This window comes from Ambystoma mexicanum, chromosome 9 (assembly GCF_040938575.1).
Source record: "Ambystoma mexicanum isolate Mex_15411 chromosome 9, UKY_AmexF1_1, whole genome shotgun sequence".
NCBI lineage: Eukaryota > Metazoa > Chordata > Amphibia > Caudata > Ambystomatidae > Ambystoma > Ambystoma mexicanum.
The window spans coordinates 883,584,526-883,599,958 of record NC_090931.1 but is presented as its reverse complement, the minus strand read 5'-3'; the positions used below and the strand labels follow the sequence as shown (position 1 = coordinate 883,599,958).

General features: G+C 41.5%; 1 protein-coding gene across 1 annotated transcript in view; it reads right to left on the bottom strand.

Annotated features, from left to right (window-relative positions):
* Positions 1 to 15,433, bottom strand: part of TRPM8 (transient receptor potential cation channel subfamily M member 8) — a 282,931-nt gene that overhangs the window by 190,429 nt on the left and 77,069 nt on the right. The window contains exon 9 of the mRNA XM_069615995.1: positions 13,457 to 13,575. Coding sequence (XP_069472096.1) covers positions 13,457 to 13,575 — 119 coding nt within the window. The remainder of the gene's footprint in view (positions 1 to 13,456; positions 13,576 to 15,433) is intronic.

Below are 15,433 nucleotides of genomic sequence, written 5' to 3'. Positions count from 1 at the left end.
AGTAAATCTAGAGGACGAGTTTGACTCTAGAAGCATTGGTGAAGCAATTGATAAAGTTTATCATGACATGAGAGCTCAGAAAGAATTAAAAAAGGAAGGGGAAAAATGAATGACTTGAGAGTACAAAGTTGTATGATACAGAGTGAGCCTCATGTAGCACAAGGCCCCCCAAGGAGTTGTCTTTAGAAAGACTGACTCTACACAGAGATGAGGAGGAGAGAAGTTATATGAGTTGGGCACAGGAAATGTCAAATGAAGACAGAGGCACTTATCGTGGAGAAGAGAAGGGTGACGCATGTGGTCCTGAGGGTGGTTTTTCAATGGATAAGGAAGTGAGATGGTCAGATTTAGATGTGCCTATATCTTGGGAGTCGAAATAATTGATGCAATCAGACCAACCATAGGGCAACCTCATGGAGAGTGGGGGAGTCGTCACCTTATGTGAGCAGATTAAGGTCTCTGCCAGGAAGAAGGCATTGCAGAAATATTGTCCCTGCCTTGAATAGGCAGATGATGGGAGATGAGAGTGACCTTGGGGTTTCACAGTTTCCCTTGCTAGAAAAAGGGGGAGCTAGACCACAGTATATACCTTGGCTCCAGATGAATAAGGATAATTTAAGGTGTAAACTTCTGAGTTTAACTTCTGGCGCTGGGAAATGGATACATGAATTAGAAAAAATGACAGGAGGAAATACATTGGCCATAGGGGACATTATGGGTCTCCTGATTGCCATCCTTGGAGAGAGAGTTGATGACATTTGGTCTAGAGCAGGATATGCTGGTGTTACTACAGTTAACACTGCTCATGACGAAGCACCGTTCAGTAACTGCAGAGCGGCAGCCTGGAAAGCGCTTAGAGTTCTGTATCCAGACACGTCCGATATGGTAGCTATAATGACGAAAAAGATGCCAGAAGGGGAAGACCTGCTTGCTTGCATTCCAAATTTTCAAGAGCTTGGAGGGACGCGAAACTTGGGGAAAATCTATACCCGTGTTCTACCATATATTATGCCAAGGGCTGCCAGATCTGTAAAGAAGCAACTCAAGAAGTTAGTTGGTATGGAGGCAAAACCGTGGTCAGAAATTCAGCTGACCATCGTACATTATTGCAGACTCCTGCAGGAAAAGAATTGCAAAAAAGATGATATCAGGAAAGGCCAAGAGGCAAAGTAAGTGCAAAAAAGGTTATCTAAGTACGCTATTAAAGGGACGATGATAACTAGTGGAGACGGATCGAATTCACAGCAGGTAAAAAACATGCTGCAGGGTGGTTTGTGCAGAATGGTCAATTTTCAAGAGGAGGGATTTCAAACCCGCCTGCGTATTCACAGCAGAGTAGAGATGGTTTTGCTCAGAATCAAATGGTGCAACAGGCACAAGTGGCAAGAATGCAGCAAGATTTGCAAACGCAGCAAGCAACAGTGAACCCGCTGCAAGGGCAATCGCAGCATTCACCTATGCAGATACAGCAAAGCACGAACACAGGACAGTTGATGACTCCTAGGATAAGTGGTGTCACTGTAGAGGGAGGGAATCCTTTTACAAGTACAGGAATGAGGCTGTACCCAAAATTGGACAGCTTACTGAGAGACTTGATGTGCTCAATACTATCTGTGACGCCAAATCCTCAAGAGGAACCGAGGGTAAATATCAGTATAGAAGGAAAATGTTTTTCATTTCGAGTAGACACAAGTGTAACACGTTTGTGAATAAAAGAGGGAACATTTTCAATGTCTGGCAATGCCATGAATACTCAAGGGTTCATAGCAGCTACAAGCAGAGTTCCTTTTACTGAAGACTTACCAGTCTCTATAGGAGAATGTGACATGTCAGTGCCGCTGCTGTATTCAAGGCAGACACCTGTCAATATATTTGGTCGAGATCTGATGACTAATTTGAATATGACAATTGCATTTACTGATAAAGGTATAGTGTGTTCAACACCAGGAATGCACTATTTAAACGTGAGCGAATGTATTATGGCATTTGCAGGACAAGTGACCATGAGAGCAGTCCAGTTGGAACCTGAAGTGTTTCATTATGGTGTGCGCATTTTGTTGACATGGCTACCAGACCTTGTAGGCAGAACAATGAGAATGCCTGATGAGTTTTTATTCAGGCCAAAGATACCTATGGATGAAGAGGAAGGGCAAATCATTCCTTTAGAATTACAAGCACCATAGTGCGAGGGGAAATGGCTTTGCTTGATGGAAATGACCATGATGGCAGACGATGGTGCACAGTGATTGCCATTGGGGAGGGTTAGATATTGCCTGACATCAGTGTTGCAGACATGTTTAGAGATCAATCATCAGATGATGAAGTAATATTTGAAATGAGTATTAATTATTGGGTACGAGCGATTAAACGTGAGGTTCACCAGAGAATGATGCTAGCACAAAAGCATCTTGAGTATATTGAGGAAGACGTCAAAAGTACGAGTCTCATTATGGATGACAGGCCCCTATGATGTAGGCCTATTGAAGGGTGTTGGAGAAGTAAAGATTACTTTGAAACCAGGAGCATTTTTACCTCAAGCATGACAGTATCCCATATCACGTGAGGCAGATGAAGGTATTTTCAAGACGATTTACACCATGATGAATCAAGGCATCTTGGTGACGTCAGAGTCACTGTGTAATATGTGTACCCTATCAAAAAATCTAAGGGGGAGGTCATGGAGGCTATTTCAAGATTTATGCCCAATTAACCAGATTGTAGAGGCCGAGTTCCCTTTAGTTCCTAATCCTGCTACAATCTTATGTAATATACCTGTTGAAGCACAATATTATACCGTGATTGATGTGAAAAATGCATTTTTCTCAATCCCCTTACACAAAGACTCACAGGATCGGATGACATTTATGTTCAGACAGACTAAGTTAAAAAAGTACGAGATTACCTCAAGGGTATTGTGAGCCTCCATCGATTTTCAATAGAGTTCTCCAGATGGATTTAAGCAATATTGATCTGGAAAGTGTTGTGTTGCAATTCGTAGATGACATTTTAGTTTGCAGCACTTCAGAGGAAGGTGCAAACGTGACTCTATTCAGTTGATGATTACACTCACTGAAAAGGATATAAAGTTGACAAAGAGAAGTTACAGTATTGTCAACAGGACGTATTATAAATTGGTCAGTTGATTTCGCATGAAAGAAAAAGGGTTACTACCCAGTAATGAGGGGTCATTTTCCATGCGAACAATCTTTGGCAGCCGCCGTGTTTGCCATTGAGAAGGCTGCATGTATAGTGGGATGCTCTATGACATTATTTGTTGAGCATGCATTATTTGCCATCTTGGAGAAACCAAAAGGAACGTTGACTTCTCAAAGGGCTTGTGCCTATGAAGTAGTCATATCAAATCCGGTGAACAAAACAGTTCAATGCAAGCTAGTAAATCCTGCCATGTTTTTAGCCGAACCATTGGCAGATCATGAGCATGCGCATGACTGTTCAAACTATGAAGAGTTCTATGATGAGATCCCTAGGATAAAAGAAAATGCTTTGGCAGGGGGAGAAATTGTTTTTATTGACGGTTCTTCAAGGATCGATCAAAATGATGGGCATAAATATACAGGTGCCGCTGTGGTAAAACACACAGCCAATGGGGAGTTTCAAACATTGGTAAGTGCATGACTCCCTTCTCAATATTCAGCACAGGTTGCAGAGTTAGTGGCGCTGATAGTCGTGCTCGAGAATCATGCAGACCAGGAAGTAATGGTGTACAGTGACTCCACCTATGTGACGTTGACAGTACACACAGGATAAGCACATTGGAAAAGGAGGGGCTACCTCTGAGTGGATGGTACTCCAGTGCAACATGCCGCCTTATTGGACAGGCTTATCAGGGCACTACAACTCGAAGTAGCCACTGTGACGTTAAATTCGCAGATCACACTAAAAGGGCAGATTGTATCTCACATGGAAATCAGGCAGCAGACGATGAAGCCAAACGCACTGCATCTTTAGAAGATATAATGTCTTTTGATATGCCTAATGTGAATGACACAATTCATAGAGGTTCTGGGAGAAGCACCTCAAGATGAGAAGGATCTGTGGACTCGAAGAGGGTGTTCTTTAAACCCCTCTGAAGCATTGTGGCGACAAGACAACACTGGTAAACCGGCGATGCATGTAGCCTAAGGGTGGTGCTGGAACAGCTACACTACCCTGCAGACACAACTAGAGAAAACCTTGCTGCAACTATTGCAGAGGAATGGTTTGTACCAAATTTGTTAGAACGCGTCTCATTCTATGTAGTTGATTGCATTGTTTGTCAAAGGTTCACCACTGAGCACACATTTCGCACATTGAGCGGAGGTATCCCGAGACCTAATGGCCCCTTTCATCATTTCCATATTGACTATGTCAACATGCTGCAAGTGTGTAATGGGTATAGATACATGATTGTAGTAATTTGTCCCTTTTCATGATGGATTGAAGCTGGCCCGTGTACACACCAAGATTCCACCCTTTTGTCCTGCATTCCAGAGTGAAAACCAACCCAAGAATCTGAAAAACCCACACTTTCTCCTGATGAACTCAAGGCCAAATTGAACTTAAAAAGCATCCTAGCCAATATTAATGTGTCAGCCTGGTTAACATGTATCACACATGACCAGATTTGATTTATCAACATACCACTTACCAACTCTGACAGTGGTATGTTCAATAAAACACTTTCTAATATAATCTATACTCTTTCTTATAGTTGCACAACACATCAATAGTTATCAATTCAAACAGAACCATGTCTTTGATAGAAACCGGTAGAAAAAGCATTGTTAAATATGGTATAGTTACATTGACAGCTCTTTATGATTCCGAATTGCACAGAAGACCAACTAATACTTTTACTAACAGCCTTAATGATCTTCCACATTCTTCAAACTTCCCTTCAACGCAAATAAAATAAGATCAGAAATAATTAAATTAAGCTGTGTATACACATCTATAGCCTTCAGATAGGAATATGTTATTGCATGCATCCAGCAACCATCCCTGAAAAGGGCAGCTAAATACTTGCATTGTTGTGAATTATGACAGTCACTTTAAGAACTGACATGAAAGAAGAAAATATTAACAAGATGGGGAAAGCATTCATGTCTATGAACCCGAGACATGATGGAAGAAAAAAAGGAAAACAGTACAGATAACAAGGGAGCAGTGGATGCAAACACATACACAAAAGGCAATATCCTAAACCGCATTTAATTTCTAACTGAAACGAGGACATCATCATATCTTAGCAAGGACAGCATTTTCTCCTAGGAATTCAATGAAAATAAATCGGAAACAAAAATCGAGCACGAGAAAATGCTGAATTCAGCACTGAAAAGAATAACAAAAAAGAAATTGTTGAATAAGGGGAGAGGGGTTGTGGGGGTGTACCCCACTCTCGTTTCACAACAATAATGGTTGTGATGTGCATGGTTATTTCATAACAGGCATTTCGAATTCATCATTATCGAATTCGACATTTTCATGTACGAAATAATCACGTACATCTTAATGTGATGTGAGTCCTAATCCAATATTTCATAGACCATCCCATTTACAAAAAGGGCCCAAGTCTAGATGACCAATTTATGATTGGAGATGAGCTAAAAAATATACATGATTGCCAACAAAAGTAATTTTGGGTCCAAGAAGAAGGAATAACATAAATGTCTAAACAGCAGAGTGTGAACAATCGCATGCTTGTATCAACTTTACAACTCATAACACAACCAACGGATTCAACTTTAAGGAGTATATTACCTGGGATAATGAATATTTTGTATCCAACCTCATATGGTATTTTAAACTCAACTACAAGGTCAAGACCAACAGGAAATAAAATATTTGATTAAATGAATCTGAATAGCAGAATAAGGCCATATGAAGATCCTATAACACTGGTCCAACATTTTGTAAGGTTGAATCATCAAATGTACAGTTTACACTGCAGGGCACTGAATTGGTTAAACATCACCGTAGAGAGGGGACTAGACTCTCTAACTGCTTAAACATGAAACTTGTTTGTTTTTTCGAAGTTGAGGACTCTTCACCTGGGGGAACTCCATTATGAAACCTGATGAAAAGCTTTTAATTCAATCCAAACAGATATTTTGGTACCAAAATAATTACAAATAGAAATAACCATTAAAATTTAACTTTTCTGAGATGTCCTAAATATGTACATGAGGGTTGTCCTCATGTGTGCATCCTTTATGAACCAGTGTGCTCGACTGCTACTTTTGAGATGCACAAACTGCTACTTTTAAGACCATGTCACAGACAAATTGGTGACACTAGACAGTTAAAAAAGGATGTGAATTGAAGCAACGAAGATGCCCCCACATCGACGAGCGCATCCACATTGGTATGAGTTGCACCTGCCTTGAAGCAGTAAGAACTACAACCACCTTCCGCATCCCGTTCTGTGCATCTATTGTAATATGTAGCAACAACGAAACAGATGTTATTGATGGAACAACGTGACCAATATAAACCCAGGACTATCTCGGGCTAATTGGCCATGCATGCGTCTCATTGGTCAAGGGCCTTGAGCTGGATGTCTGTGGCACTCTTTGTCTGGCCTCTTCCTTGAAGAAAAGAAGCTCTCTACATTCTGTCCTGCCGCCAACAAATGGAAGCTGTTTCTCTAATGGTCAGCTTGATGTCATTGGATTAGTTGTTGCATATTATACACAGGGTATTTATCTTTCCTTTGCCCTCCTACCTCCTCATAGGTTCCTAGCTCCTGGAAGCACATCCTCTGCTGTTATTCATTATTTGTAAATATTTACACACTTGGATACCTATATACACGTTTGTGTCGAGCTACATGGAATCTGTTTTCCGTTTCAAGCCAGTAAGCATGGGCATCATAAACTGGGAACATAGCTGTTATATGATACCATCCCTTACCATCTATCCAGCAACTGGGCAATCCCCAGCACCCTGCGAAGCATCCATTCGATCAGATACACACAGAATCCTTAGGCTCTGAATCACCTACCCAGACATTGTGCTAGTTGATCTAGAGCCATTCCACTTCCTACCCCTGAGCTAGAACCATTCCTCTTCCTATGCCTGAGCTAGAGCTAGTCCACTTCCTACCCCTGAGCTAGACCCATTCCACTTCCTATACCTGAGCTAGAGCTAATCCACTTCCTTGCCTTGACCTAGATCCATTCCACTTCCTAGCCCTGAGCTAGAGCCATTCCACTTCATACGCCTGAGCTAGAGCCATTCCACTTCCAAGCCCTGAGCTAGAGCCATTCCACTTCCTATGCCTGAGCTAGAGCCAGTCCACTTCCTACCCCTCAGCTAGAGCCATTCCACTTCCTACCCCTGAGCTAGAGCCATTCCACTTCCTACGCCTGAGCTAGAGCTAGTCCACTTCCTACCCCTGACCTAGATCCACTCCACTTCCTATGCATGAGATAGAGATCGTCACTTCCATTTTTCTCAATCCCCTTACACAAAGACTCACAGGATCGGATGACATTTATGTTCAGACAGACTAAGTTAAAAAAGTACGAGATTACCTCAAGGGTATTGTGAGTCTCCATCGATTTTCAATAGAGTTCTCCAGATGGATTTAAGCAATATTGATCTGGAAAGTGTTGTGTTGCAATACGTAGATGACATTTTAGTTTGCAGCACTTCAGAGGAAGGTGCAGACGTGACTCTATTCAGTTGATGATTACACTCACTGAAAAGGATATAAAGTTGACAAAGAGAAGTTACAGTATTGTCAACAGGACGTATTATATATTGGTCAGTTGATTTCGCATGAAAGAAAAAGGGTTACTCCTGAGAAAGCTGGGGCTATCTTGAAAACCACAAGGCCCCATATGATAAAGCATATGCATAGACTTTCGGGGTTATGTAACTATGTCAGAGCATGGGTCTCTGATTACAGTTCATATACAAGGCCCTTATTACAAGCTCTAAAGAAAGCACAGGCAACGCAGGAGAACATTGTTTGGACTGAGGAAATGGAAGAAGGGTTTGAGGAATTGAAGAAGGGATTCCCAATTATGCTGAGGAATTCTTTTTGTTTTCACATACGGATGGTACTGTTATGACAGCAGTCATCACACAGAGAACCACATTGGTGTACAAGCTGCTTGCACATTACAGTGGGATTTTGGACCCAGTAATGAGGGGTCATTTTCCATGCGAACAATCTTTGGCAGCCGCCGTGTTTGCCATTGAGAAGGCTGCATGTATAGTGGGATGCTCTATGACATTATTTGTTGAGCATGCATTATTTGCCATCTTGGAGAAACCAAAAGGAACGTTGACTTCTCAAAGGGCTTGTGCCTATGAAGTAGTCATATCAAATCCGGTGAACAAAACAGTTCAATGCAAGCTAGTAAATCCTGCCATGTTTTTAGCCGAACCATTGGCAGATCATGAGCATGCGCATGACTGTTCAAACTATGAAGAGTTCTATGATGAGATCCCTAGGATAAAAGAAAATGCTTTGGCAGGGGGAGAAATTGTTTTTATTGACGGTTCTTCAAGGATCGATCAAAATGATGGGCATAAATATACAGGTGCCGCTGTGGTAAAACACACAGCCAATGGGGAGTTTCAAACATTGGTAAGTGCATGACTCCCTTCTCAATATTCAGCACAGGTTGCAGAGTTAGTGGCGCTGATAGTCATGCTCGAGAATCATGCAGACCAGGAAGTAATGGTGTACAGTGACTCCACCTATGTGACGTTGACAGTACACACAGGATAAGCACATTGGAAAAGGAGGGGCTACCTCTGAGTGGATGGTACTCCAGTGCAACATGCCGCCTTATTGGACAGGCTTATCAGGGCACTACAACTCGAAGTAGCCACTGTGACTTTAAATTCGCAGATCACACTAAAAGGGCAGATTGTATCTCACATGGAAATCAGGCAGCAGACGATGAAGCCAAACGCACTGCATCTTTAGAAGATATAATGTCTTTTGATATGCCTAATGTGAATGACACAATTCATAGAGGTTCTGGGAGAAGCACCTCAAGATGAGAAGGATCTGTGGACTCGAAGAGGGTGTTCTTTAAACCCCTCTGAAGCATTGTGGCGACAAGACAACACTGGTAAACCGGTGATGCATGTAGCCTAAGGGTGGTGCTGGAACAGCTACACTACCCTGCACACACAACTAGAGAAAACCTTGCTGCAACTATTGCAGAGGAATGGTTTGTACCAAATTTGTTAGAACGCGTCTCATTCTATGTAGTTGATTGCATCGTTTGTCAAAGGTTCACCACTGAGCACACATTTCGCACATTTAGCGGAGGTATCCCGAGACCTAATGGCCCCTTTCATCATTTCCATATTGACTATGTCAACATGCTGCAAGTGTGTAATGGGTATAGATACATGATTGTAGTAATTTGTCCCTTTTCATGATGGATTGAAGCTGGCCCGTGTACACACCAAGATTCCACCCTTTTGTCCTGCATTCCAGAGTGAAAACCAACCCAAGAATCTGAAAAACCCACACTTTCTCCTGATGAACTCAAGGCCAAATTGAACTTAAAAAGCATCCTAGCCAATATTAATGTGTCAGCCTGGTTAACATGTATCACACATGACCAGATTTGATTTATCAACATACCACTTACCAACTCTGACAGTGGTATGTTCAATAAAACACTTTCTAATATAATCTATACTCTTTCTTATAGTTGCACAACACATCAATAGTTATCAATTCAAACAGAACCATGTCTTTGATAGAAACCCATAGAAAAAGCATTGTTAAATATGGTATAGTTACATTGACAGCTCTTTATGATTCCGAATTGCACAGAAGACCAACTAATACTTTTACTAACAGCCTTAATGATCTTCCACATTCTTCAAACTTCCCTTCAACGCAAATAAAATAAGATCAGAAATAATTAAATTAAGATGTGTATACACATCTATAGCCTTCAGATAGGAATATGTTATTGCATGCATCCAGCAACCATCCCTGAAAAGGGCAGCTAAATACTTGCATTGTTGTGAATTATGACAGTCACTTTAAGAACTGACATGAAAGAAGAAAATATTAACAAGATGGGGAAAGCATTCATGTCTATGAACCCGAGACATGATGGAAGAAAAAAAGGAAAACAGTACAGATAACAAGGGAGCAGTGGATGCAAACACATACACAAAAGGCAATATCCTAAACCGCATTTAATTTCTAACTGAAACGAGGACATCATCATATCTTAGCAAGGACAGCATTTTCTCCTAGGAATTCAATGAAAATAAATCGGAAACAAAAATCGAGCACGAGAAAATGCTGAATTCAGCACTGAAAAGAATAACAAAAAAGAAATTGTTGAATAAGGGGGGAGGGGTTGTGGGGGTGTACCCCACTCTCGTTTCACAACAATAATGGTTGTGATGTGCATGGTTATTTCATAACAGGCATTTCGAATTCATCATTATCGAATTCGACATTTTCATGTACGAAATAATCACGTACATCTTAATGTGATGTGAGTCCTAATCCAATATTTCATAGACCATCCCATTTACAAAAAGGGCCCAAGTCTAGATGACCAATTTATGATTGGAGATGAGCTAAAAAATATACATGATTGCCAACAAAAGAAATTTTGGGTCCAAGAAGAAGGAATAACATAAATGTCTAAACAGCAGAGTGTGAACAATCGCATGCTTGTATCAACTTTACAACTCATAACACAACCAACGGATTCAACTTTAAGGAGTATATTCTGGGATAATGAATATTTTGTATCCAACCTCATATGGTATTTTAAACTCAACTACAAGGTCAAGACCAACAGGAAATAAATATTTGATTAAATGAATCTGAATAGCAGAATAAGGACATATGAAGATCCTATAACACTGGTCCGACATTTTGTAAGGTTGAATCATCAAATGTACAGTTTACACTGCAGGGCACTGAATTGGTTAAACATCACCGTAGAGAGGGGACTAGACTCTCTAACTGCTTAAACATGAAACTTGTTTGTTTTTTCGAAGTTGAGGACTCTTCACCTGGGGGAACTCCATTATGAAACCTGATGAAAAGCTTTTAATTCAATCCAAACAGATATTTTGGTACCAAAATAATTACAAATAGAAATAACCATTAAAATTTAACTTTTCTGAGATGTCCTAAATATGTACATGAGGGTTGTCCTCATGTGTGCATCCTTTATGAACCAGTGTGCTCAACTGCTACTTTTGAGATGCACAAACTGCTACTTTTAAGACCATGTCACAGACAAATTGGTGACACTAGACAGTTAAAAAAGGATGTGAATTGAAGCAACGAAGATGCCCCCACATCGACGAGCGCATCCACATTGGTATGAGTTGCACCTGCCTTGAAGCAGTAAGAACTACAACCACCTTCCGCATCCCGTTCTGTGCATCTATTGTAATATGTAGCAACAAGGAAACAGATGTTATTGATGGAACAACGTGACCAATATAAACCCAGGACTATCTCGGGCTAATTGGCCATGCATGCGTCTCATTGGTCAAGGGCCTTGAGCTGGATGTCTGTGGCACTCTTTGTCTGGCCTCTTCCTTGATGAAAAGAAGCTCTCTACATTCTGTCCTGCCGCCAACAAATGGAAGCTGTTTCTCTAATGGTCAGCTTGATGTCATTGGATTTGTTGTTGCATATAATACACAGGGTATCTATCTTTCCTTTGCCCTCCTACCTCCTCATAGGTTCCTAGCTCCTGGAAGCACATCCTCTGCTGTTATTCATTATTTGTTATTTGTAAATATTTACACACTTGGATACCTATATACACGTTTGTGTCGAGCTACATGGGATCTGTTTTCCGTTTCAAGCCAGTAAGCATGGGCATCATGAACTGGGAACATAGCTGTTATATGATACCATCCCTTACCATCTATCCAGCAACTGGGCAATCCCCAGCACCCTGCGAAGCATCCATTCGATCAGATACACACAGAATCCTTAGGCTCTGAATCACCTACCCAGACATTGTGCTAGTTGATCTAGAGCCATTCCACTTCCTACCCCTGAGCTGGAACCATTCCTCTTCCTATGCCTGAGCTAGAGCTAGTCCACTTCCTACCCCTGAGCTAGACCCATTCCACTTCCTATACCTGAGCTAGAGCTAGTCCACTTCCTTGCCTTGACCTAGATCCATTCCACTTCCTAGCCCTGAGCTAGAGCCATTCCACTTCATACGCCTGAGCTAGAGCCATTCCACTTCCAAGCCCTGAGCTAGAGCCATTCCACTTCCTATGCCTGAGCTAGAGCCAGTCCACTTCCTACCCCTGAGCTAGAGCCATTCCACTTCCTACCCCTGAGCTAGAGCCATTCCACTTCCTACGCCTGAGATAGAGCTAGTCCACTTCCTACCCCTGACCTAGATCCACTTCACTTCCTATGCATGAGATAGAGCTCGTCACTTCCTACCCATGAGCTAGAGCCATTTCACTTCCTACCCCTGAGCTAGAGCCATTCCACTTCCTACCCCTGAGCTAGAGCCATTCCACTTTCTATGTCTGAGCTAAAGCAAGTCCACTTCCTACCCCTGAGCTAGAGCCATTCCACATCCTATCCCTGCACACTCACACATGGCTATAAACCACATTGTATTATGATTTGTATGAGGTTACTTTGTACTGTTAAATAATGACTTAGTCCACTTAATTTGAAACACTGAAAAGTGATGTATAGAAAAGCTTCTGAATGTATTTTAACCACTCGCAGCTGCTCTGGGAAGCCTTCCATTTAATCGCTTTTCCTGCTACTATGCCATAACACAAAGTGAAAAATCATATGCGAATCCGGATTGGTCCCAACCCAAAAGAAGAAGTACAGCTGGAAATGCCAGATCACATTTCTTTTGCATGAGACCACAAGTCACCCCAGACATGTTTTGGCCTAAGTTGGTGTCATCAGTAACCTGCAGCATGGGACTCTAGCAAGCTTATTAAAGGGAGTGATTTCTTCTATTGCATTACTGCTTGTCTAAGGAAACCTGCCAGACTCCTTATGAAATGCACAAGCATAATATCTAAAATAAGACTCTCTGATTACATTGCCTCTATTTTTTCGGAGACTTTGTACGATTAGGACTATTTGTTTGTACAGAGTGGAACAGCCTGAATCTTTTTTATTCGTTTAGATTTATTTAAGCATTTGTATTAGCGCACCCATCCAGCAGACATGGAGCTGGTTACATTCAGGCAGAGTGGGGGTGGGGGGTGGGGTCAGAGGGAGAATGCAGAAGGGACAAAGATGCAGATAGTTAAATAGGTACGTTTTCAGCTTTCTCCTGAAGATGTTGTAAAATGGTTCATCTCGCAAGTGAGAGGGGAATCTTGCAGTTCTGCTAATCTGAGTGGAACTGGAAAACTAGTCTTACCCTGTGGCTGCATTTCTACATACATTTCAGCCCTCTGCCTCACCAACAGTTAATTCCAAGCCCAACCTTACCTCCCAGCGTCTGTCGTTGGTAAAGATCTCTTCGCTGGCTAGATCCAACTGGTTCCACTCCAGGAGTAGCTTTAGCTGCGCGTTCCAATTCTCTTTGTCTTGTTCATTGGTACTGAATGCTGTGGAGTGGGACAGAAGATGTTAAGAGGTGGTGACATGGACCAAAGGACTGACAAGAACTCTCCTTCCTGGTAATGATACAGTCTTATTAAATCTTCAAACATGGTCTGTCCAACCCGCTAATATATCTGTTCATTGCAGGCATGATTCATTTTATTTACATCAAACCAAACCACTCATTGGTGGCCATGGTGGATCTATGAAATATTCCTGTTATTTAGGTCAGGCTAAGGTGAGCTTTGCTCGTGGCCAGAGCTTATGAATATACAAATTACAGAGGGTACCTGGTGGCCGCCAGCTTTGGCCATTTTTGTGGGGTGCATTTAAAGTCCCCAAAAAGAAGTCACTTTCACATGAATAGCAACATTTTAAACAATGAAAAAAATGGCCTGGCATTTATTTTGTTTTTCAAGTACAGTAAAGAGCCATGTGGAAAGGGGCCTACCTGTCATTACCAATGGACAAGCATCATTTTAATTTATAAAAGGAGGAATCAAAGATCCCTGTCACATGAAAAACAGGATTTTTAAACATTGAAAACAAAAACGGCTTGCACATGTGTGTGTGCAGATAAAAACGATTAAAAAAAAGTAAAAGTGAAAAAATATCACTGCTCACAGAAAAATGTCAGGAAAATAAAACATGATGAGCGGGTTGACCAAAAACAATGTATATTATGTTTCACCTACCAAAATTGCAGTGACATTTGAAGAGCCACTTTGTTTTCATGGACAATGTCAGACACTTCACACGACATTTCCCACTTCCAGCATGGATGTCATATCTCCCATTTAATGACCAACCACAATAAAAATGTCCTGCTGAAGGCATCGAAATTTAGTGTTCTCCAGACCTGCTGGCTCTGAAAGCAAAAGTTACCCTTGGCTGGAGCATGACTCATATGTGTGAAAATGGGGGTACTCACTTCAAAGAGCTAGCTTCCAATACAAAGGATATTGAAAAAAACTGTGGGAACAGGCTGACACAGTGAAAGCAAATGCATGAGCAGGACCATTTGTCCCACATGAAAATGCACAATTTATTTAAAAGGACTTTTTATCATGCAGGCCTTTTTCTCAGCCATCATAAGGCGAATGGACTTCATCTATGTACCATTGTTTATGTGATTTCCAGGAGATGATTTGGGGGTTATAAAATTCACCTTCCTCTGACTCTGGGAACTGTAATGGCTGATCTGAACATATTCTAAATGTGAGAGTTGGTGAGCGGGTGGAAAATGAAATTAGGGATATGTTTAATAATGCACATATTCATAACTGTTGTGTTTTTTATGGAAATGGCAGAAATGTGCCACATGGCTGTGCTACGTCATATGGATTTGGTGGTCAGCTTATCTAACTCTCCATCATTAGCGGAATCAGAAAATAGGTTTACTATGGCAGTTGCTAGTAGAATTATGAAGTTGTGATACATAACTAGTTTTTGCCAAAAATCTGAAGGAGAACAAAAGGGCGATTACAAATGAGAATTGCCATATATTGCTCCAGACCCCTAAACCATTCCTGACTTGGAGGCTGGGTTTGGGAGGAGACAGACGGGTAACTGTCCAAAACTAGTGGCAGGGATTATTGCAGACTACTTCCCCAAGATTGTAAAATTGGTGGTGTCATCGCTGCTATATAAGGGAACTGTGCTAGGACAGGGGGCTCACACAAAAAAGGACAGATGAACAGACAGAAAAAAAGTAGACACACAAGGACACACAGAAAAAGGAGAAAGACAGGAACAGATAGACAAGAGGGAGACACCAGAGGAGATTGCTGAGAGTGCATCTGAGTGGAGCTGTCTATTCCTAGGAAGGCCTCAAAGCTGACTGGGTCCTCTGGTGGAAAGCGG